A 25,857-nucleotide genomic window follows, 5' to 3' on the forward strand; every position below is an offset into this window, starting at 1 on the left:
CCAAACTCCTCCTACCTATAAATATGTCCTCCCCGTCCAAAATTCGGGTCCAAAACCCTAAAATCCTCTCCCGCCTTCGCCGGACACGTCTGGCCCGAGCCGGACGAAACCCGCCGCCGTCCGCGGCCAACCAGGGGCTGCCACATGGGCAGTTCCACCGGCGCGCGCCGCCGGCCCGCTCGGCCCACAGCGGGCCCCTGAAGCCCGCGTCGCCCCGCGCCTTCCACCACGCGTCCCCGTCGCCCGATAGCTCCTCCCGTCGCCTTCGCCGCTGGCGCGCATCGCTCCACTCCGGCCGACGCCCGCCTCGCCGTCCGCCGCTCAGATCCGGCGGGACCCCGCAGCCCGCGCCTCCCCCGGACTCCGCGAACTCCGGTCGGCCCCTGTCCTTCTCCTCACTTCGGCGAGCTCCTCATCAACTCCGGCCGCCGTCCCACCGCATCTCCGGCGAGATCCAGGCCCTGCCTCGACGGCCGTGCCGGGTCAACCCTAGATCTGGAGGTCTAAAAGTCCACTAAGGCCTCCTTTGGTTTAAAGGAATTTCATAGGGATTCTAGAGGATATGATTCTTATAGGATTTTTTCCTTTAGAGCCCTTTGATTCATAGGAATGGATTCCTATTCCTACATAGGATTGGTTCCTATCCTCCACATTTCATAGGAAAATAAAAAAGAGCCTAGACTCAATGGAAAAATTCCTTTGGTGTCAACCAAATGACATCTTGTTTCCTATTCCTACTTATAGGATTTGAGATACATGTCATCTCATTTCCTACAAGATTCCTATTCCTATGATAATCCTATCCTATGAACCAAAAGAGGCCTAAGTCTTTTCCCTGTTAATTTTATTGCTCTATTCATCATGCCATAGCTTCACGACCGTTACTCCGTTTAGTGCGCATGATATATCAAAATGTTCATCATGATGTGCTCTTCATTTTGTTCCATTGTGGCATGCTTGTTTGAGTCCATCTTGATACCCAAATCGTTGATGCAAGAGTGCTATAAATTGTTAGGTGCTGATTATTATCAGATTATGAGCATTTGTCATTTTTGTCACATTTGTTGTGTGCATCTTATGGGCATGAGTTCTACATGTGTTTTGGTCTATGTCATGCCATCTTTAGAGGGGTGCTTGCCATATATTTTTGTGATCTTTGTGGTGACTAGCACAAGCATGCAAAGTAGCCTTCGTGATATTGCTGATTTTAGGGACTTAGGATTTTGCTAAGTCCTTGCTCTGCTGTTATTTTTATGGCATGTATCCATGATGCTACAGTGAGATTCATGATTGTTTTGAGTTGCTTCAGTGAGGATGATTTTGACATATGGTTATGCTATATTCATCCATGCCCCTGTTTGCATTTATGGAGTGCCCTAGCATGACTTAATCTTGCTCTACTTTTGCTATAAAATGTTCCTGGCAGATTGTTTACATGTTAATCAATTTTGCCATGGTTGATGTAGTTGATCCATGCATTCTATAGACTTGTTCTTGCCATGGTTAGCTTCATGAACATGTATTATTGCTGCTACTATGCTTATATTGTCATGCAATGCCTTGTGGTGAGTGAATCGAGCTCGCAAAGATGCCTTCATAATTCTGTTTATGCCATGCTCAGTTTTCTGCTAAGTCTGAATCTGTTAACGAAATTTGCTATGTTTACATGGGTGCCATAATATCTTATGTGCCTTTTTGGCTCTCTTGATCAGTAAGGGACTTTTGTTCTATGCTTTGATTAGATTCATGCCATGCCTTGGTTTGCTATTATATGTTCCTGTAGAATATTGTTTGCTTGCTCTAAACATTGCTTCCTGATGTTAATTCCTGACATGTTAATATTTTCACTAAGTCTGTGATGCTGATATCTTTTGCACTTTTGCCATATTTGTTTGAACCTGCTCTTGTGTGATTTAGCCGTAGCTCAGTGTTCATCTTTTGTCAAGCATCTTAAGTAGATCACTGCCATGTGCTTTGTTGCTATGATGGAGTGCAGTAGCTTAGTTTCTTGTTGCATTCTAGATGGCATCGTGCTGTTAATCGCAGAATTGTGTCATTCTTGTTTTGCTTGCCATTTGCAAACCGTGCATCCGATTCCGGTGATCTTTATATCGATTTCGAATGAAATCAACTCATCTTTCCAGCGGCGCACTTGGTTTGCCAAGTTGATGCCTTTATCAATCTTTTTCTTCCGAAGCACGCATATGCATTACATATCACATCTCGTATATCATGCCATGTTTTGCATCATGTTGCTTGCGCATTGCATCATGATTGATTGTTGGTCTTTTGCTTGTGTTCTTGCTTTGGGTAGAGCCGGGAGACGAATACGTGATCGAGGAACCTGTTGAGTACGCTTACGAGGATCAAGCTTTCGTCAACTCGGAGAACTTTGCAGGCAAGATGACCATACCCTCGAAATCATTTCTATCTTTGCTTGCTAGTTGTTCGCTCTATTGCTATGCCGTGATACCTACCACCTGCTTTATCATGCCTCCCATATTGCCATGTCAAGCCTCTAACCCACCTTTCCTAGCAAACCGTTGTTTGGCTATGTTACCGCTTTTGCTCAGCCCCTCTTATAGCGTTGCTAGTCGAGGTGAAGTTGGAGTTTGTTCCATGTTGGAACATGGATATTGTTGGGATATCATTATTAATATCTTGTTTACTTTAATGCATATATATACTTGGTAAAAGGTGGAAGGCTCGGCCTTATGCCTGGTGTTTTGTTCCACTCTTGCCGCCCTAGTTTCCGTCATACCGGTGTTATGTTCCTTGATTTTGCGTTCCTTACGCGGTTGGGTGTTATGGGAACCCCTTGACAGTTCGCCTTGAATAAAACTCCTCCAGCAAGGCCCAACCTTGGTTTTACCATTTGCCACCTAAGCCTTTTTCCCTTGGGTTCCGCGGACTCAAGGGTCATCTTTATTTTAAACCCCCGGGCCAGTGCTCCTCTGAGTGTTGGTCCAAACTGTGCGATGTCCGGCGCCCCCTGGGCAACCAGGGTTTATGCCAACCCGACGTCTTGCCCATCCGATGTGCCCTCAGAACGAGATACGTGCGACTCCTATCGGGATTTGTCGGCGCATCGGGTGGCTTTGCTGGTCTTGTTTTACCATTGTCGAAATGTCTTGTAACCGGGATTCCGAGTCTGATCGGGTCTTCCTGGGAGAAGGAATATTCTTCGTTGACCGTGAGAGCTTGTGATGGGCTAAGTTGGGACACCCCTGCAGGGTTTGAATTTTCGAAAGCCGTGCCCGCGGTTATGGGCAGATGGGAATTTGTTAATATCCGGTTGTAGAAAATCTGTCACATAACTTAAATTAAAATGAATCAACCGCGTGTGTAACCGTGATGGTCTCTTTTCAGTGGAGTCCGGGAAGAGAACACAGTCTCGTGTTATGCTTGAACGTAAGTAGCTTCAGGATCACTTATTGATCACTATTAGCTTCTCGACCGTGCTTTGCTTCTCTTCTCGCTCTCTTTTGCGTAAGTTAGCCACCATACATGCCAGTGCTTGCTGCAGCTCCACCTCACTACCCCTTTCCTACCTTTAAGCTTAAATAGTCTTGATCGCGAGGGTGTGAGATTGCTGAGTCCCCGTGACTCACAGATACTTCCAAAAACAGATGCAGGTGCCGATGATGCCAGTGCAGGGGACGCTACCGAACTCAAGTGGGAGTTCGATGAGGATTCGGGCCGTTACTATGTTTCCTTTCCGGATGATCAGTAGAGGAGCCCAGTTGGGGCGATAGGGGATCTAGCATTTGGGGTCGTCTTTATTTATGTTGGTTCCGTAGTCGAACCTTGATTGTATTCTGGATGATGTATGATATATTTATGTATTTTTGTGAAGTGGCGATTGTAAGTCAACTCTTTATCCCTTTCTTATTCAGTACATGGGATGTGTAAAGATTACCCCTCTTGCGACATGCCTACCATGTTGTTATGCCTCTAAGTCATGCTCCGACACGTGGGAGATATAGCCGCATCGTGGGTGTAACAAATGCAGACTAAAAACCATGTTGTTTGGTAGTCTGCATTGCATCAGTGGCCAGATTACGCATCCTGTTTGATGTCGTGCATTTGTGCTTCAGGGGTGAGCACATGCAAACAACAATTGTTTGGTTGTGCGCGTAGTTGTTCTGCTCATCCCTTTCGAATGTGGCAGCCTTTACCACCAAAATGCAGTATACTTCATAGCAGACATCACATATGAACAACACAACACAATTAACACTACTCATAGTCACTAGACGTTATTAAACAGTGCACCATAAGATCTAAGACATAAGTGTAAGACAACAGGAAAAACCCATGTCCCTGCACAACCCTAGGGTGCTGATCCCTAGGCAAAACATACATGTTTGGCAACAAATTCATGACAAGTTCAGAACAAACATGCCCAAACTGACAACAAGTTTAAGAGAGCTAACTAGAAAGCACGGTGAATGTCGCCCTGACAGTAGTGCTTCTGGCACCTGACTTTGCACATGGTGGAGGTGGACGCGCTGTAGATTTGCACCTTGAAGCCCAGACCGGATAGCCTTAGGACAAGCAGGTCGTCGGGGACAATCTTGTGCCTCTGGCAAAAGTAGTCCTAACCCCTCCTCAGCACCATATGCCCGTGGAAAATCTAGACCTGGCCTAGAACTCGCACCACTTGTTAGCAGACAGCCTGACGATGCGAGGAGGCTTCGGGATGACAAGCATGGCAATGTCGTCCACGTCCTTGATGGGCACATAGAACCTCAATGGCTCTCATGCCCCCTCCTCATGGCCAATCCTAGGCCTGCGACTAATGCCCAGCGGTTGGCTCATCGCGGCGAGCCTTCGCGGCATGTCCACCCTCTTGAGCCATCGGTTGGCCGGGATGATGTCCTCGGCATCCTCGATGCAACACCTGCACCCCTCTCTACCAGCGGTGTCCCACTCCGTCTTCACGACCTTGTCAGCTCAGTGGACGTGAGTAAGTACACATCACATCATACTATGATCATGCAGTTCGGTGGAACATGATCATAGCAACTTCCCAACATGCGTGCACATGTTGGGCATTGTTATGATCAGTGCTCAATTGCACTGATCATTGGCAGTTGCAAATGGGCAATGCTATGCAACTGCAATTGGATAGTGATATGATCTTATCATAGCATTGTCCAATTGCAATTGCCACTGATCGTGGCAGTTGCACTTGGACATTGACATGGTCAAAACTACCTAAAATGCATTCACATTTGTCCTACTACTATCAATAGCATGCAGATGCATTGTCCTACCATGATCATGCAAAAACGTAGCACCTACTATATGATCATGCATACAGACTATATGTTCATGCACACACCCTAACTAGCATTGTGACTCTACCAACAACCTAGAAACCATTTTTGATTACAACAACACCCTAAACAGCATCGTGATCATAGCAAGAACACCCTAACCGGCATGGCAATCATAGCAAGAACACCCTAACCAGCATTGTGATTCTACCAGGAACACCCTAACTACCAATCTAGTATTCTCGTGATAGGAAGAACAACCTAGTCAGTGTGGGGCAGTAGCATGAACACCTTAAGCGGTAGCAAGAACACCCGAACTACCAATTTAGCATTGTTGTGATTCACTGACAATCAATTGGATTTGAATCCAATCAAATCGAGTCAAGTGCAAGTGAATCCAACTGATTCGAAACTAGGCAAAAACTAACTACTAACGAGCATGTGAAACAAATTCTTTACATGAGTTGTTCCGAAGAAGCGGACGCCGGCGAGAACAGGGGTCTGACCAACGCTGATTCGAGGGCCCTCGCCACTTCAGCGGTGCTCATCATGATGTGCGCGGTGGAGAAAGAGGACGTCGTAGTCGATGCTCCAGTCGCACTCCCCTCGGTCTGGCCTGGAGTTAGGATACTCCAGTCGCCGTCGCAGCCAACTTGCTTCCTTGCGCCGACACACCCCAAATGATTACCTCCGAAGTCGAAGCCAAATTGACTGGCACGACAACGCACGGTGGGTCAATGGCCGCTGACTGCGGCTTGGTGCAGATGGGGGACGATGCCCGGATTGCCGACATCATGTCAATGCCGGGCCGGTTGAGGTCGACCATCCACCGGTCTTGGATGGCGTTGTTGCCAACGAGGATGGAGGGCGACACGCGGCTAGGGGTCGGCGACCAGAGAGCACGAAGGGGCGGTGAGAGAGAGAGGGGGGGGAGGGAGAGTGAGTGTGTGGTGTGGATGCGAATGGGCGGTGATTGAAGAGAAGGGAGGATTTATGAGACGTCGCATCGTCTCCCGCACTTCCCGACACATGCAGGCGAAAAACATGTGGGCCGAGAAATGCGTGCAGCCCAGCCTACCAAACACATCATACCCGAACATGGCTTCTGAATTTTAGTTGATTTGGAGAGTGTTTCCTATCCCCAAATTGTAAAAGAAACGATACCATATTTTGTAATCGTACAAATCATTAAAAAAATCATACTTGGCCACAAACACATTGCAACTCCGAACATTTTTTACGGCAAGCTTAGTGACTTGAGGATGACAACTTCAATTGTCAATAATCGTAACTTTTTTTTTTCTTTTAGATGGCAACTTTATAGTTATAAAAAACAGCAGGGCCGGAGTGCTTCGTGCCACGTGTGGCACTTATCATTTTGGTTCATAATTTGGACACTGGGCTTGTGTGCTTAGATACTTGAGCTCTTTGAAGTTAGTGTTCGGTCCTGGTCTTTCGTTGATACGAGCATTTTAGTGAGCAAGTTATTGGACGCGTTAAATTTTTGAAGGCTTGTGATAGAACAAGTGGTGGAGGTTGTTCTAGTATTTGATGATCCTCCATACATATCCCTAACCTGGTAAGGCTTTGTTCGGTTAATCCCAACCCCAGGCGGATTTGAGGGGATTTGCAGCGATTTTGGCTTGCAGGGGATTAATTCCCCCTCAATCCCCTTCAAATCCATCTCAACCGAACAAGCCCTAAAAGATCTTGACTGGTGGCGGTGGTTCATCCACTTTGAAGCCACCGCACAACTAAGCGAAGCATATACAGAAGTATGATAAGATTGAGAAGGCCTTTGATAAGACTGAGCGTACAATCATCGTTCATATTATTATCCTTAGGCACAAAGAAGTATTGTGGAGTTAAGTGGCGTTGCTGGAAAAAAAAAATACCAATGCTGTAGCAAACCAACATACAGACCGGTAAGGTAACAAATTCTTGAGCAGATACAAAACTCGGAAGGAGATACAAAACCTGTGCTGTCTAAAATTTACCAAGAAAAACGGAACTTCTTCCGGTTGGTGTGGCCTCGTTGCTTCGATAGTGAAGTCCTGATTCAACAAGCACCAACAGCTATATTCTGATTGATAAGTCCTGGATTCAACAAGCACCAACAGCTAAATTCTGATTGACACATGCACAAGCAACAGAGTCCAACTAGGCAGCTGATCCAAACACAACTGATGATGATGTGTTGCATCGAGTAAAGCTTTCTCCACCTGATTCCTCTCCCTCTCTACTTCTTCCTTCTCTTCCTTCGCTTTTTCTCGCTCTCATCAGAACTTGATTCAGACTCAGAACTGGACCCTGAATCAGAGCTTTCTCCGCTTGATTCCGACTCAGACGGGGAGGGAGGCTTTTGTTGCTGCATTATCATGCGGGGCATGTTCTTCAGGTACTCCCGCAGGCTCTCCGTGATGCCTCCCAGACCGATGGAGGTGAAGAAATTTATGGAGAATCTGGTGTTCTTTGGATGGTCTCTTGGGAAGACCGACTCAAAGGATTCTTGCATGTTTGGATCATTTAGCCTCTCGTTGAGCAATCGTATACCAAGATGCTCTGACAATTCCTGCATGTGGAGAAACTTATTCAGTTGTCTGCTATGGTGAAAGGGCAAAGTGACATATAACAGGGAAGTAGCACGTTTATTTACAACATACCTGGAAGAGAATCTTTATAAAAATCCGGGAGGAAGATGTGGTGTCTTCCTCTGTCAACCGGATATAGGCCAAGACATGCCAAGGGAGAGCATCAGTACCCAACAAATGCGCGAAGAACTTGGCGACATTCCTCAACTTGTTTGTTTCGAGACGATGAATCATCGAATACTGTTGCACGAAACATTTTTCAAAGTTTTCTTGAAAAACTTTATTAATCATGCAAAACCGCTGCCCTAATAAACCATAGTACCGAAGGTATGTCCTCTCTTGACTGCAACACTCGAGAAGCATGATGTTCAGCTCCATCTGTCAAATGATGAAACAAATGAGTTTAGCTTTAAGGCCAATGGCATCTTCTGTGGATTTAGCATCAAACTATCAATAGAACACACAAGACGGAAAAACAAAGTCTGGCCATATAATGGGTAATCAGTTAAAATAAATTAGTGCAACGGAAAAAAAATGCATTATTTGACACAGCTGCAAAAGCTCGTATCAGCAGAGATTCAAGTACAGATGCATGAAATCAACTCCAAAAAAAACTTTGTACAGAAAAAATGTAAGACAATACACACAAAACGCAAATAGGAAGCAACTTCAACAAACAAAACTGCAATCAACATCAAATACCAAATCAGGAATATACAGTGCTTACCTCTTGCCCGGGTTCAAGTTTAATTTTTAGAAGCTTGTGACCAGCTTCTTCAAAATCAACACTGGACATGATTGTCAAATATATGGTTCTTCGAAGGTTGATAAGATTGGTCTCAGTTTTATCTCTTATCTCCATCTGCTCTTCGTCTTCTTCATCATCTGATTCTTCTTCATCCTCGCCATCAGAAGCATCATCAGACCCTTCTTCCTCTTCATCATCTTCTCCCAGGATGCTTTTCTTTAGGTTCTCGTAGGCCTTCTCATCTTCAGCAAAGTTCGGGTTTACTCTGAAAACATCTGTAGGTTGAAAAGGTCAGGGCTATACCACACAAAAGTACAAATTTATCCACTCATGTGATGTAAATAACAGAAAACAATGCCTATTATTGAAACAAAACCTTACTTAGATTAGTCTCAGGGTCTAGTTCAGTTTCAAGGGACATATCATGAGTAAATTGGTCCTCCTGCTCCACAAGATCCAGTTCTGGCCGGATGGCTGGGAATCCCTTTACATAGGCAAAGAAATAATATAATCAGAATTTATTGTGCAAGTGCAGCAAAAAAGGCACCAATTAGGACAACTATGCATTTACCTGAAATTTGGCCTTTCTAATAGCAAAAAGGCCTTCAATGAGAAACTGTACTCTCTTGTCTATTTCACCTTCATGAAGAATGCCTCGGAATCGTTCAAACATAGCTGCATAGATCAAGTAATATGTAAATGCATTGAGAATTAAACACAACAAGACTGTGGAAAGACTTGATGAAAATCAACAAGGAGAACAAAAAAATATTATATGACCAAAAATTGTTTTTAAACCAAAACAGTTACAATTAACAACAAATATGGACAGACGATTTAGTTCAGAAGATGTAAACTCTTGGTTCTGTTAATGTTAAAAGCATTAAGGTCATTTTTCGAAGTATGCCCTCAAGATGCAGCTTAGTTAGTTTGAAAGTTTAGATTTTGAAATTTCACAAGCTTAAGGACGTAGAATTAGTTGACCTGAAAAAAAAAATGATGCTTGCCGGATCTTAAGAAATCATTCAAGAGTCAGCCATCTAAGGAAAACAACGAATGCAGAAGGGGAAAGTGAGGCATGCCTCTACAACTAACAATAGCTGTAAATTTAGTGGTAGATTCATACAATTCACGAGTCAGACCCCTTTAACACTCATCATAAACTTCTAGCCATGCAACTTAAGACTCGATAGTCCACCCATTCAGAAATAATAATTTTCAGCTAGATTTTAACATGTTTGGCCAAAATGTAGGTGTGCACCTCCAGTGCAAGTGCGTCAGAAACAATTAAGTGCCCAATTTTAATTTACCATGAAAGTGATATATCTGCAGAGCCCATGTGTCATTGTAACGAATTCTAAGTGCCAAATTTTTGTGTCAAACATTATAGTCAGCGGATTATGTTTCTAACTTATGTTTTCCAGCATGCACAAAGTCAAGAACACAAATATATATTTAGGTGACAGGCAAATATAGTCAACAAATATATTTCCAGAACAACCAAATCCAGAACAGCGTTCCTAAAGCTGCATTTACACTAAACGTTAATTTCAACAGCTCACCATGAAGCCCCTGAGGAGTCAAGTCCTGCAATATTGCTCCGCATTCTTTCACAAACCCCACTGCCACCTGCCAGATGAGAGATATGACATACATACTTCAGATATTTCCTTACAATAAGAGAGTACATAAAAAGGAATACCGAATACTCATGGAACTGAGCTACGCACCTCAACACTATCATCACTTGGATTATCAAGAAGTACAGTAAGAAGCTCCAGAGCCACAAGCTCGTGCACAACCACCTGATTAACCAAGTGTGCTATGAACTTGGTTGCCGCAAGCAATTGGGGCTGCAATCAACAAGAGCTGCAGTAAGCATTTTATGCAGAAAAAATAAAAGCAATTAAGTGCATGGGTAATTCTTCACCAGATAATATCAGCAGAGTCATAAGCCTCAACACCTATGTTTTTAAGGCGACGCCTTACCGCCTTAGGGAGGGGGGGCGCCTAGGCGACGCCTAGGCGGGCGCTTTGGACGCCTAGGCGCCCAAAGCGGTCGATTTTCCAAAGCGGAGGGGGAGCGCTTCGACGCCTAGGCGTCGCCTAGGCGTCGCCTTAGGGACGCTTTAAAAACATAGCTCAACACTATACAACAAACAATGTTTGATCTTATATTCTTCACCAGATAATATCAGCAGAATCATAAGCCCCAACTCTAAACAACAAACAATGTTTGATCTTATACTTTGAGAGTTCGATCCTAAATATCAAGTAAAAGATTGCCTTCATGCATCAAAGGCATACATTCGGATTCATAAATCTCATCATCAAACATATAATGATCCTGAATGCAGAGCACAAGTTCACCATCTGTAATTATGGATACAGATTATATCTTAGGTTCATACATACAACTACATTGTTCTTTTTACGTAACCTGCTGTAACCAACATTGTTCTTTTTACAGACTACTAAGAATCATATCCCGCAAAAAAAAGACTACTAAGAGTCATCAGGATAGCTCATCTGATAAATGGTTAGGCTACAAAAATGGCAGAAACCTTGATTGGGGTTTGGGTGTAGGTAAACAAGCATAAATTACTAACATAGTATATCAACATAATTTGAAAATGAGTACCAAGTAGCCAGTAAGTATCAATTCTTACATGACAAGCTAAAAGAACGACCGAGTAACTCACCTTGTCATTTCTCTTATAGGCCCTCTTGAGCTGAAGCATGACACGGACAAGCAGCAGCCGACCAATCTCAGGGAACTTGGTATTGACAACCGCAGCCAGCGCGGCAAACACATCTGTAAACCCAGGTGAAGCCATCTGCGACTTTATGCAAGACTGGCAGAAGAGGCCCCGCCCGCGAACCAGGTTCTCGGCCAACAGCTCCGGCACAAGATTCTTGATATTGGTGGCATTCACCTTGTTGACCAGCCCATTGATGCTCTTCTTGAGAGCATCCCACGTGAGCCTCTGGTACTCGGGGCTCGCCTTGTCCTCCACATCCCGCAGCATCTGCGCCATGCGGAAAGGCGGGATGTAGATCCCTCCCGTGCGGCCAGGGATCATCTCGGGCAGCGGCGGCGGGGGTGGCAGCGGTGGCGTCGGCTCCTTCCTCTCGGGGCTTGCCCGGCGCTCCTCACGGCCACGGTCCTCCACCCGCCTCCTAGAGCCCTCATCACGGCGGTGCCGCCTCCGGCGGTCGTCGGGGGAGGACCCCGACTCGGAGCTGGGGCTCCGGCGGCGCCGCCGCCGGTCCCGGTCGCGCTTGCTGCCGTGACGGTCGTCCCTCCCGTCGTCGGAATCCCTGGGGCGCCTCCGCCGGCGGTCGCCCTCCTTCTCGTCGTCGGAAGCCCCAGGCCGCCTCGCCCGGCGGCCGTCCTCCTCCTCCCCGTCGGAAACCCTAGCGCGCGACCGCGGGGGGTCGTCGGCCTTGCTGGGCTTGGCGACCCCGTTGCCCTCCGACGGGTTGGGGTCGTGGCGGCGGCGGCGGTCGGCATCACGGTCGGGCGGGGAAGCCCTAGATCTGCGGCGGCGGCGGTCGGCGTCGCGGTCGGGGGAGGGGGAACGCGACGGGGACGGCGACGGGCGGGGCTTGCGGTGGTCGCCGCGGCGCGGGGAGTCGTCGCGGTGCCGGCGGCGCGGGGAGTCGTCGCGGTGCCGGCGGCGGCGGGGCGGCGAGGCGGCGGGCGAGGCGGAGGCGGAGGCGGCCATCGCGCGATGTCCAATCCCCTAGGATTCTAGCGAGGGGAGCGGGGTTGGGTTTTCTTTTCCGTCGGGTGATACTGATAGCCGATACCGAATTACCGACTCCGTCTGCTCTCACGTTTAAAGGCCTATTCGGTTTACAGAATTTTTAAATCGAAATAATAGTAGGCAAAAGAGCGCTGCTACACAGACGACAGATTTGGACGATCAGCGGACGACACTACACATCAAGCGTTGATGAGTTAGAGCAAAAGCAGACAACACCGTCCATTCCTGCATCGTGTGGGGTTCGGCCAGCTAGTGTCGTCCGTCCAACAGTTTTGTAGGCAAAATAACATTGATGCTATAGAACTGACACCAGATTTTTAAGCAATTCGAGCCAACGGCCTTAGTCATGTCGGATCCTGCGGACGAATTCTAATAAAGTGTTCGCTTCCACGTACCCTTCTGAATGAACTACGAAGTTCATGACAAAAATGGTTCGCTCCGGATAACAATATGAGTGAACATTTTCAGGGTGAAAATTTTAGTTTTTAGAGCATGACAATTTTCACCTTTTTGGATTAATGTAGCATGGCGGTTCCTTTTAGCCAGCATGGCAATTTCTGAAAGGCAATTCTTATTTTAGAACATGGCAATTCCCTATAAGTTATCCGTTCCATATGGCAATTCTAAAGTGATCGTTGGGGGTTAAAAAAAATCAGCGAATGAATCCGTTCTCTGTCTAGAGGAACGATCGTTAACTCAGATTACCCCTTTGAGCGGGCATCAGATGTATATTAGCGTCCATGACCTAGATGTTGTAGAACTGAAATGCCTTCTTCACTTCAATCTTTAAAAACTTCTCGTGAGATCAGGTCTAATGCTAAGAGCCCTTATAAATTAGGTCAATGTGAACACAATCCTGAAAATTCTATTGTCCTATTACGTTTCTATGGAACAAATGACATACCCAGAAGATAATCCCGTAGGAAGAAATCATATGGGAATCCCGATTCTACTAATCAAATTAGCCCTAAATGTTTCAAAAAGGTTTCATTTTTTTTACAAATGTTCACAGTAAACGTGTCTATAATCCCTAAAAGTTCATATCAAAATTAAATACTCATATAAAAAGAAAAATGACAAATCCATAGTTGATTAGTGTCACTTTGCTTTTGTCTTTTTTACACTATTCATGCTAGATTTGAGGGGCAAGATTGTGATGTTGCAGAAGAAACTGATTTGTCACCCGAAAAGCTAGTCAAGGGGTCAAATTGTATATAACGTCAACATAATGCATCATCTAACCATAGCAGTGATTGTCGACGCCAACTTATGACACCTTAGTGGCCGTAAACAACCACATGTGTTTATCAATTTTTTAGTTGTGACCAAACTTTTCGTCCTCACTTGGATTGTTGCCAACCTTTTAGCATGTCGGTGGCTCCTACCAATTATAGTTTATTTGTGTAGGGAAAATTGGCCAACTCTTGGAGTACATAAAACATTGATCCAAATTTTGGCTACCCAAAATTTTGGTGGTGCAACCTTGGGCTCAAATCAAACGCACCTTAAATTTCTCACGCAACCCAAGTGGGACCTTTGGGACCGCTTGGATTTGATCACTGGATGCAAGACAAGATGAATACCACTGGAATCTAATATAGAGTGGCTGAGTGGGTTTTTTATGTAGACTACAGGCATTGAGTGCTCACGCTCTATGATTTCAGTGGATATAACAACAAAAATTGAAGTAGACGATGCAACTAAGTTAAAATTTCATGTGGTATCTTTGCCGATGTGTGGTCCTGGCAAAAGACAACCTTACTCGATGAAGTTGGCAAGGAAGCAAGAAGTGTTGTTTCTGTCATTGATGAGACAATTAAATAGCTTTTCTTTTTAGAAGTGTTGTTTCTGTCATATTGATGACAATGAAGAAAGAAGTGTTGGCACGATCTACAACAAAACTCCAAACAAGAAAAATGTATACAACAAAACTCCAAAAATCCAAGCCCTTTTCTTTTATAACCGTCAATTTCAAATCTCCAAAATGGACCAAGACCAGTGTACAAAAAAAAGTGAATTGCATTACTAAAAAGTACTCCTTGTCAACTGCTTGTTGCCCAGAAGAGAGTTTGCTGTCCTAAGGGAATGGAGGCCTTGTGGTAATCAACATCATGGTACATAATCAAGCATTGGTTCTAAAATTCCTTGATAAATTTTTCAACCATGCAAACATTCAGTGGGTTAACTTGCTTTGGGAATCATACACGTTGGGCTCATACCACATGCTGAAAAACCTTGTGGTTCGTTCTGAATTTCTGAACAGTACGCATGCCTATACTCCTACACCAAATCTGAAGATATTTGGGTCCAGAGCTTTTATTCCTTAGATGACCCAAGCCTTCTCTTCAATTTGCCACCATCTCCTCAAGCTCACCATCTCCTCATGATTAGCAAACCTTCCAGCATGGAGTTAAGTGATTTGGACACCTTGGTCATTTCCATGGGGATCGGGCTATTCGGCAAAAAATATATAAAAAAAAAATCTATATGTACTATCACAGAGAAATCACTTGCCAGGAGCCGTTCAAATGGATTTGGAAATCCAAGTTACAAATGAAGCTCAAGGTCTATTACTTTTTGACAGGCTGAACACTGGGAATATGCTCAAAAGAAGACACTATCAGATTGGCAATGAGTAATGAGTTCAGATATGTCCTATCAGATTGGCAATAGCCATGCTCTACTTTTTGAGCATTTGATATTCAACTGCACTTTCAGTAAAAACTGTTGGGCCAGAATGGGAATCCAGTGATACCTCTTGATGCTCCAGGAATGAGGCAGTGTAAAGGGCTAAACAAAACCATTCTGGAAAACAGTTTTTTGAGATCTTCACTGTTACTGCTTGGAACATTTGGAAGGAGAGGGAAAAATCAATTACATTTTCAACCACATAAATCCTTCCAGTAGAGCATGGTTAGAAATAACAAAGGCTGATCTCACTTGCTAAAATATAGAGTATCCTCTGATCTCAGTGATTTCATCACTTCTTTTCTCAACTACCTCTAGTTCCTGCTTTGTTGGCAAATCTCTGAACCAATGTGAGGATACATATCCCACACTCATTCTATTAAAATTTAATATAGCATAGTAGGAGCCCCTCCTACTATTTCAAAGTCTAAAAAATTATAATCAGATAGTATTTCAATACAACTGAGAACAGAGTACATTGTGGCAAGGCCCGCTGTCAGCAAGCAACCGAATGAACTGAAGCATGAACATTCTATTATTGGGTGGAGCAACAAGCGGATATAAACCCCAGCAAGTAGGAGCAAACGATAAACCAAACAAAGCCTGGTCTTAAATGTGGAAGATGAGGCAGGAATAAACTTAGGTATCATCCTTCAGCAACCCCCGAGCTAGAGCATCAGGCTTTGATGGTCACGCTGCATAAGCATCGTCCCGACGGCCTGAGCTTTGACGTGCACCATTCAGAGCCTGTTGGCGCGGCAGGATCATACATCAGCGTCTGATACCCAGGTTCTTCCTCCAGTGAGAGGAGCAGCAGCTTCCCATCATGTGTCCCGAGAGAGAACCGCGTGCTGGAACTACCAGTAAGCGGCACTGGAACCTTCTTCCAGGAATTGTCTGCTGGGTCGAAAATCGCCAGAGACCTCTGGTTCTTCCACTCGATGCAGAAGAGCTTCTCACCAAGAACAGCATGAGCCGTGACCATTACACAGCCATTCCTAAACTCACCCCAGGCATGGCTATTTGTATCATACACGTCAATGTAACGGGAGTTACCAATTGTGAAGCTCGAACGGCCACCCATGACGTACATCTTGCCTTCAAAGCTACACCCAAAGCAACCCCATCTCGGCCTGCGAAGGCCCCCGATCAACGTCCATTTATTTTGTTCTGGGTCATAAACTTCGACACTTGATAAACTATCACCACTGGGACCAAATCCACCAGCAACATATATCACACCGTTGACCTCTGCACACGCGAAGTCGCAACGAGCGACATTCATCTTAGAAAGGGCGGTCCACCTGCGGAATCAGAGGATAAATGAGTTGGTCCAACATTCGATAAAATGTTGAGGACTTGAGTATTGTTCTGCATTTGAACACTGTACATATCACCAAGTTACTATTGTTAATTCATTCACATTATTTGAAAACACAAGGTCAAGCTTTAAAGTTTGTCAGACTAATAAGATGTACTTTATTTTTCTGATGCATGAGAATCCACAAGAAACATACCTGTTGAGGAAACAATCATACTGGTAAACCTCATCAGAAACACATTCCTTGCCATGGTCAGCAGCATAGCCAGCAATGACGATGAGCTTCCCGTCAAGGACAACCACACCAAACCCAGCTTTGGTTGGTCCAGGCATAAGCGGAAGAGGGGTGTTCTTTTGCCCCTGACATCCCAAAACCTCCCAATGAGAACCCTTTGCTTGAGCATCAGCGGTCAAGACATACACACACTCGTCAAGCTTCTGAACCTCTTTCCTTACAGCAATTAATTCTTTGCTCTCTAGGAATGACATCCACCTCTTGGAAACTCCACCCATGACAGGGAAATGAGTTCGAGGAACAAGGGCAAGACATATCTTTGCCAGGTCTTCTGGCAAGCCAGGGATTAAAGCACAGTATTGATCGCAATCCCCTTGTGGCGTAAAGCAGAAGGAAAGTTTTGGCCTTGTTGGGGACTTGAGCTGCATTGTAGCACGCAGGAATGTCTGTGGTTGAACAAACTGTTCCCGTGTACCAACGATTGTAACCATTGCAAAATGTGGCAGCAGGCAGCTCAATGTTTGCCTCCCCTTCTTAGCCAATAGTACTGAAAACCTTTGGCTTATTTATGAACCTTAGTAGATACTATAAATAGCAATGGCTCGAATGGAACGATTCATGGAATCCGTCTCCTATGGGAATGGTAAGAGACAAGGGTTTGAATGATGCTGAAATGATGTTCTTCAACTTTGATGTCTCTGTTTTAGTTATTCTTGCTGTATCAGCCATCCGATGAGAATTTTTGGAATTGTTTTCCCTGATTGAATCAGCACTTGTCTCCTTATTGATAAAGTAGAAACCGTTTCCTCCCTTGCGCATTGCCTTAATATCTATATCCACAGAACATAAATATTAAAATATCAGCTAAATTTGCAGTCAAAGTTGCTAGGAACAAACAGGCGTAAGATATATATATACCTTTGGCCATATAATCGTTTTACTATTAGCCGGCAGTAGTGTCCATCTCTGCGAGTCTAATTGCCTGCAGTCAGCATACAAAATGATTTAGCACCAAGTAGGAACTGTAGAAGCAATCCTGTGATACTGTTTGGGCAACTCCAAAGTAACACCAGTAAAACAACATAACAGAATATTCTTTACAGCAGCTTTGTTTAATATTAGTCACTAGAGAATGGAAAGGAACACAAACTGTCAAACTCCGCCTTTTAACAACAAAAGCAGTTTTTCTATGACATCCACAGTGTGAGGAGTGTCTCCAATTTTAAAATTGATGTGAACATGTCAATGCTGTCATGATCTTCATATGAGCAATTGCTTAAAACACATATGCTCTGCAGGTGAAATGGACATCTAATTATAGGAGACACAAGAAATTCCTGAGGCTCGACACTACCAACAGACAGCAAATATGGAGTATGCCATCGTCGTGTACCGTAAACAATTAGCTGTTCCTAGCATGAGAGGAACTACGGATCAGTTATAACTCATAAGGTCCCGTAGCAGAAACCATGTCGAAATGATTATTGCTGGAACCAATTACTGTGTATAACAAGCTAGAAAAGCCATCTTTAGCAAGCAGCTGAAGCAAGTTATTGTGACCAACCAATTCGCCTTACATACAAATAATAAAAGGATAGAGCAGAACTGATCCATGTGTCGATTGATATAATGAACTGAAACCCAATCAATCCTCTGAAAGAAGAAGGCAACCATTTAAACATAGACTGGCCAAATAAAATTTAACTTTGACACGGTAGGTACCCAAGCAAATCAAATCGTCAAGTTGGAACCAGTCTGAATCACTGAAGAACGAATCAGGTGTGAGGAAGTAATTCTCAAGAGTCAAACAACCAGAGGATACCACAGGTCGAAGCCCAGCGAACCTAAGGATTCAACTCTACTCTGAACAAGTTGACCATTAAAATAAGGATTATGGCCTCCAGGAAAACTGGAGCGGCTGACTTCAGATCTGCTTCAAATTTAGACGACATCGTAATACTAGTAATTAACCACTGAGAACATAAATGGATATGGGGATCTGAGACTCGACTACGACAGCAAACTGAAATCTTGGCCTAGGAATTAATGCCGGAGCCAATCGGACAAGCAGAAATTGGGGCGAGTAGGCTGAGATTGCCCCTAGAAAATCCAATTTTTTGCAGGCTTCCCGAATCTGGGAAGAGCCCATCGATTCTGCGCCGGAGCGGGAGATGTGCAGGCAGATCAAACAGTGGATTCGAGCAAGAGGGATCTACTACTACCTGAAATGGAAAAAGGAGCCCAATCCGACGAATCCCACCGAAGCTGTGGAAGGAGCAGCGGCAGCAGCTGCAGATTGGGCACACGAGGAGGAAATCGGGGGGTTGATTGGGGAGGCGGTGGGTGGAACCGTGTGAGACTCAGACTAGGGCTTCGTCTAAAAAAGGTTTCTTTATAGGCGTGTGTAGATTAGATGGCATGGGGATGACGCGCTTGTGGAAGGAAGCTCACAAGCCGGGTGAACTCGGACAGTGAAAGATGCGATTCTACTGCTGGCTGTTCCTCGCTAGCTTTTGGTTCCATCACTCTCAGCGTCGGCAATTCTGGATAAATATTCACACAGCTCAGATGGTCCGTTAAAACGTGGCTGGTAACGATTTGGAGTATAGTAGAACTTCCACCGTTCACAAATATTACCTCTGTCCCAAATTATTTGTCTTCAATTTTTTTAATACAAACACTAAACGTGTCTAGATATATTTGTATGTAGACAAATCCAAAAGAAAAAGTTCAGGACCGAGAAAGTATAAGATGTTCTAATTTTTCTTTAAATCCAAAGCATATAGACACATTTTAGTATGTTTATTTACTCATTTTAGTCTGTATATGTTCATATTGAAATAATCAAAACATCTTATATTTGTGAATGGAGCGAGTACAGCATAAGGTTGTGGAATACAATATGCAAATATGCAGTACATGGTTCTCTGCAGGCCAAAGAGTGTCTCCGAATTGGACACTCCAAATGTCTACGGACGCTTCCTGTCCGTTCTTGAACACCGATAGGAGAGCCGGTCATCCAACCGCAAGCATAATTGTCGGCCTCATTTCAAACAGAGTAGGACAGACAAGAACGAAATTCACGCAAAACGAGTGATATTAATTGAATTTCTAAATATTTTACAACCGAAAGGACGAAATTTAATGAAGTTCAACTAAACCCGACGAAATTTAGACTAAACTACACGATGTACTGGATGGTGTCCTAGTACGCATGGCAGCCTTGGCCGGTGACACCTCCGTTGTCAGAGGCGGAGGACGAAAAAAATTTAAGGTGTGGCGAAGTCTTAAGAAAATAATTCTTTTGATGCAAATCGAAAGAGTTAAGACAAATTACAAACGAAAAGCCAAATACAATGAATATGTAGTCATGTTTCAATAGGAAAACAACCTAAAATATATCGATAATGAAGCTTTCAATGGCATGTGCCCAAATATTGACACTTTCACAGATGCTTGGATTTGTCACTACCAAATACTTCAAAATACTTCTTCAAATCTGCAATCACAACATTAATATATCACTACAATCTACTTGAATTTAAGGCTTGAAGTTGCTGTTCAAAATTGCTATAAAATTTCAGAACAAAGAGAAATTACCTCTTCCCCTTTTCTTTGGATTTACTAGTCCATTCCCCTTTCTATCCATCTTCTAGTAATCTGGACAGAACGGCACCGGCTGGGCATCTTATTAGCTTATACGTATAATCATCTAAATACAAAAACTTGTTCGTACAATACACAGTTATATTCAGAAACTGCAGTTGGTTCGGAATTTCAGATCCTCGAAAATTGACAGAAGAAAAATCGGCAATTTCTGACAAAGTGGCTGCAACTAGTCTCTGGTTCGGACCCTGAGGAATTATCAAGAAATTGCTAGGAAAATTCCAATGGAGCTTGCTACCGCCACTGGAGCCATCGGTTGCTGCCGCCGCTGAAGACGTCGCTTGCTGCCTTTGCTGGAGCCACCGCTGAAGCTTGCTGCCGCAGCCTTCTAAGCCCCCAGCCTGCCGCCGTCGTCGGTCGCCCGCCTGGTCCTCGCGACCTGGCCAGCCGCCGCCGCCGCGCTAGCTTTGGGTTGCGTCGCGTCTGGAGAGGTGCGTGTGTGCTGTTTTTTTTGCCTCATGTTCGTGGGCGCTCGATCGAATCGATCCTGCCCGTGGTCGATCTCCACGGGGCACCGCTACTGGCCCAACAGCCTGGATGCGTCGGCCCAACAGCCTGGATGCGTCGGCCCATCAGCTCTGTACCGGCACTGCAGTCGAACGAGTCCAGAGTTTGTCGCTCGGTAGATCCGTAGATTAGATGCATACATATTAAAAAAATTTTGCCCAAAATCTAGGTATGGCGGCTGCCATATCCTGCCCACCGGAGCCCTCCGCCAGTGTCCGTTGTGATCCTTCCAGCGACGTAAGGCCACATACAGCCCTGATCAATCACCACTGGGCGCGAGGCGCAGACAGTCGACTGCCTCTACTGTATGGTGCAGGCGCTTGGACGCGTCATCCTGGCGGCAATGGTCGCCCGCGAACGTTGCCCCGGCATTACCGCCCCCCGTCCATGGCGAGGGCACGGACGGCACGCTCAGACTCGACCATCCCTATATATTTTGAAGAGTTGGTTGTTGACCGACGATGACATTGGGCGAACGTCTGCGCGGCGGTCCCAAATGGGTCCTCGGCCCATGCCAACATGAGGCCGGGGTCAGCAAGACATCTGAATTCGTGAATGCGGCCTGATGTGCTGGTCCTAGCTCATGACTTGTGGTTACTATCTCTTTATTCTCCATTTGATATACCATATTGCTTTGTTTAAGTTTTTACTTATTGTTGTTATCTGCTACCTCTTGAGCACTTGCATTGGTTTCCCTTGAAGAGAAAAGGGTAATGCAGCAAAGTAGCGTAAGTATTTTCCTCAGTTTTTGAGAACCAAGGTATCAATCCAGTAGGAGGCCACGCACGAGTCCCTCGCACCTACACAAACAAATAAATCATCGCAACCAACGCGATAAGGGATTGTCAATCCTTACACGGTCACTTACGAGAGTGAGATCTGATAGATATAATAAGATAATATTTTTGGTATTTTTATGATAAAGAGAAATAAAAGATGCAAAGTAAAATAAATGGCAAAGGAAATAACTAAGTATTGGAAGATTAATATGACGGAAGATTGACCCGGGGGCCATAGGTTTCACTAGTGGTTTCTCTCAAGAGCATAAGCATTCACGGTGGGTAAACAAATTATTGTTGAGCAATTGACAGAATTAAGCATAGTTATAAGAATATCTAGGTATGATCATGTATATAGGCATCACGTCCGAGACAAGTAGACCGACTCCTGCCTGCATCTACTACTATTACTCCACACATCGACTGCTATCCAGCATGCATTTAGAGTATTAAGTTCAAGAGAACAGAGTAACGCTTTAAGCAAGATGACATGATGTAGAGGGATAAACTCATGCAATATGATATAAACCCCATCTTGTTATCCTCGATGGCAACAATACAATACGTGCCTTGCTGCCCCTACTGTCACTGGGAAAGGACACCGCAAGATTAAACCCAAAGCTAAGCACTTCTCCCATTGTAAGAAAGATCAATCTAGTAGGTCAAACCAAACTGATAATTCGAAAAGACTTGCAAAGATAACCAATCATACATAAAATAATTCAGAGAAGATTCAAATATTGTTCATAGATAAACTTGATCATAAATCCACAATTCATCGGTCTCAACAAACACACCGCAAAAGAAGATTACATCGAATAGATCTCCACAAGAGAGGGGGAGAACTTTGTATTGAGATCCAAAAAGAGAGAAGAAGCCATCTAGCTAATAACTATGGAGCCATAGGTCTGAAGTAAACTACTCACACTTCATCGGAGAGGCTATGGTGTTGATGTAGAAGCCCTCCGTGATCGATGCCCCCTCCGGCGGAGCTTCGAAAAAGGCCCCAAGATGGGATCTCGTGGATACAGAAAGTTACGATGGTGGAATTAGGGTTTTGGCTCTGTAAGTGCATCTAGTGCCACCCCTAGTTGGTTTTAGAGTATTGACGACAAACCTAGTTGAGGGACTAATGTGTTTGTGAGAATTGCAGGATAACGCAGGTAGAAGTCCCTCATTGATTCGGTTTTCCTACCAGAAATGACCCCTAAAAATGTATAAAGACATTGAAGTCAGAGGTGGTATGTGAAGACATTCACATTGAAGACTATGATAAGAGAAGACATCGTGTGAATACTATGGAGCGCGAAGACTTAGCAGTTTCGTCGTTCTGTGTTTTTTTTGTTGAGTCATAGGAACCACCGTACTATTAAGTGGGGTCCAAGAGAACCAGTCAGAATGACTGAAGTGATGCTTAACCAAAATCCTATGTCTTCGAGTGAAGACTATGAGAGCAAATCTTGTCCAGAGTTGGATAAGTCAGCTTTGCTTATAGTCCAAGTAAAATTGTTGTGTGTGTTTGAAATCTGACCGTTGGAACACGTGTCAGTTCCTTAGTGACCAAGGGTCATTTCGGACAAATCAGGTCGGGTTGCCAAGGGGCTATAAATAGCCCACCCCCTACAACTATAAACGGTTGGCTGCTCAGAGTTAGAGTACGACTTTTGTCGTTTGAGAGCAACCCACCTCGAAGCCTTTGAGAGAGAATTCCTCACGAGGATAAAGCCCTAAACACCCAGAGCCAAAGAGTGTTAGGCATCACTTAAGTCTTCCTATCTGTGTGATCTGAAGACTTATTACACTTGAGGACTGTGAATCCTCCAGCCGGTTAGGCGTCGCGTTCTGGGCATCCAAGAGTCATTGTGGATCGCCGGTGAATGAAGTCTGTGAAGGTTTGGAAGTCTAACTTGAAGACTTACCAGAGTGATTGGGCGAGGACTGGGTGTCCTTAGCTCAAGGGGAATAAGGTGAAGACGAAGTCTTCTGAGTTGAATCTCAGCCTCTCTAACCAGACATACAGTTGTCACAGCAACTGAAACTGGTCCAAAAAATCATTGTCTTCCATGAGTAACTGGTTTCATCCTTCCCTTCCCTTTACTTACTGTTGGTCCTTGTGAAGTCATTGTATGATTGCATTATCTTTTGTCTTCACTGAGTGACCGCTTGTTCTGATTGGCTTCAGAATATCTTCCTACCTGATCTTTACTGCCTAGCTGCTATTAGTCATTGTGCTTTCACTTCATTGAATACTTGACTATGGTTTGCCTAGTGTAGTCTACCTTCCGCTGCATGGTAATAGGTTTATTTCTATCGTTTGTCTTCGAAACTTCCATGTTTTGAAGATTTTCATAAAAATCGCCTATTCAACCCCCCTCTAGTCGATCACTAGCACTTTCAATTGGTATCAAAGCAAGGTACTCCCTTGTTCTGTGTGATTCGGTTTAACCATCTGGAGTTTTACCTATGTCGACTGCAGGGATAATTAAAGTCTCCGCTGTATGCCCCGTCTTCGATGGAACTGAATATCCCTACTGGAAGAATAAGATGCGCATGCATCTTGAAGCCATTGATGTCGACCTATGGTATGTCGTCAAGAATGACGTTCCCAAGGCTGGTGTAGGTGTCACCACTGCTGATGTCAAGAAGTTCGTTCAACTGGACTCCACTGCCAAGAACATCATCCGCGGTCATCTGACCAAAGGACAGTATGGCCGCGTGAGTGCTTTGGAAACATCTAAGCTAGTATGGGACTAGCTCTCCAAGGTCAATGAAGGCGTCTCAACCCAGAGAGATCAGAGAATCAGTGTCCTTCACAACCTCTTCAACCGCTTCAAGAGAAATGACAATGAGAATGTCCAGCTCACGTTTGATCGACTCACTGACATCACAAATGAGCTTCAAGCTCTCGGCGCCACTGAGATCACCAAGCATGAAGTCGTCAAGACACTCCTGAGATCACTTGACAGCTCGTTTGACACCCTAGCCATGATGATTCAAGAACGTCCTGACTTCAAGACACTCGATCCGCCTGACATACTTGAGAGGCTCAACACACACGAATTTCAGCTTTCTGAGAAAAGAGACATCTACGGTCCCAACTATGGGTGAACTCGTGCCTTGAAGGCAAAATCTGTCTCCTCATCTGAAGAAGAATCTGACAGCAGTTCTGATGATCCTGAAGACATTGGAAAGGAGCTTGCTATGCTTGTGAAGAAGTTCCAAAAATTCACCAAGAAGAAAGGCTTCAGAAAGTCTTCACGATCAAGCTCAAGGAATGATGAAGATTCTGCTCATGACTACAAGAAGAGAACATACCACAAGTGCAAGAAACCTGGCCACTACATCTCTGAGTGTCCGCAGTGGGACAATGAGAACAAGAAGAAGAAGGAGAAGAAGAGCAAGGAGTATGACTCTGACGACAAGAAGAAGAGGAAATACTCAAAGTCTTCTTCCAAGTCTTTCTCAAAGTCTTCATCACACAAGAAGAGCTCATCTGGTAAGGCACGTGCATTTGTTGGCAAGGAAATGGATTCAGAGGAGGAGTCCGCTTCTGAGGAGGCGGAGGTGGAGTCTGAGGAGGAGTCCGATTCTGGCATTGCGAGTCTGGCCACAGCATACGTTGCCAAGTCCATCTTCAACACTGAAGACAATGATTTCATCACCGACACCGATGAAAATGATAAGGACTACTCCGCTCCTACCTACTGCTTCATGGCACGCGGTGCCAAGGTAAACACACGCACTACTCACTATCAAACATCTAGTGAAGATGACTCTGATTGTGGTTCCAAACCCAGCTACAAAACACTTGCTAAAATTGCAACTGAACAACAAAAAGCTATGGAACATATTGAAAAACTGTTAGACAAAAGCGATGATCTGTTAGACGCTGAAATGACTCGATCTCAGTCCTTAATTGAAGACATAAAAAATCTTCACGTTAAGTATGAGGAACTTGAAAGTCGTCATGAAACGCTCTCAACAACTCATGAAAAGCTTTCCTATGATTATCTTCAAAGGAAGCAAGATCTTGAGAAATTGAGAGCGCCTCATGAAGATCTTCAAAAGGAAAACGAGTCACTTCACGCCGAACAAATCAGTTCAGCTCAGGAAGGATTTGAACCACCATGTCTTAAATGCATCGAGCGTGACAACACTACTTCTGTTGCTGGGTGTTCTACTGCTGCTACTATTGCGATATCTTCAACTGTTGATGTGGTAACTAACCCCTCTGCTGAGGATACCACTGCTATTGCTAATGAGAATGCTA

General features: G+C 44.6%; 2 protein-coding genes across 2 annotated transcripts; both read right to left on the minus strand.

Annotated features, from left to right (window-relative positions):
* Positions 1-7,079: 7,079 nt before the first annotated feature.
* LOC119272876 (pre-mRNA-splicing factor CWC22 homolog) lies at positions 7,080-12,349 on the minus strand. Its single transcript, XM_037554233.1, has 8 exons — positions 11,324-12,349; positions 10,352-10,474; positions 10,184-10,250; positions 9,193-9,296; positions 9,003-9,105; positions 8,601-8,896; positions 7,946-8,251; positions 7,080-7,854 (listed from the first exon to the last, which is right to left on the minus strand). The coding sequence occupies exons 1-8, from the start codon at positions 12,347-12,349 to the stop codon at positions 7,522-7,524; spliced, it is 2,358 nt and encodes a 785-aa protein (XP_037410130.1). The 3' UTR covers positions 7,080-7,521.
* Positions 12,350-15,420: 3,071 nt separating this feature from the next.
* LOC119270220 (F-box/kelch-repeat protein At1g67480-like) lies at positions 15,421-17,265 on the minus strand. The gene is made up of 2 exons (XM_037552199.1): positions 16,597-17,265; positions 15,421-16,383 (listed from the first exon to the last, which is right to left on the minus strand). The coding sequence occupies exons 1-2, from the start codon at positions 17,124-17,126 to the stop codon at positions 15,756-15,758; spliced, it is 1,158 nt and encodes a 385-aa protein (XP_037408096.1). The 5' UTR covers positions 17,127-17,265; the 3' UTR covers positions 15,421-15,755.
* Positions 17,266-25,857: the final 8,592 nt, after the last annotated feature.

The sequence above is a fragment of the Triticum dicoccoides genome, chromosome 3A (assembly GCF_002162155.2).
Source record: "Triticum dicoccoides isolate Atlit2015 ecotype Zavitan chromosome 3A, WEW_v2.0, whole genome shotgun sequence".
NCBI lineage: Eukaryota > Viridiplantae > Streptophyta > Magnoliopsida > Poales > Poaceae > Triticum > Triticum dicoccoides.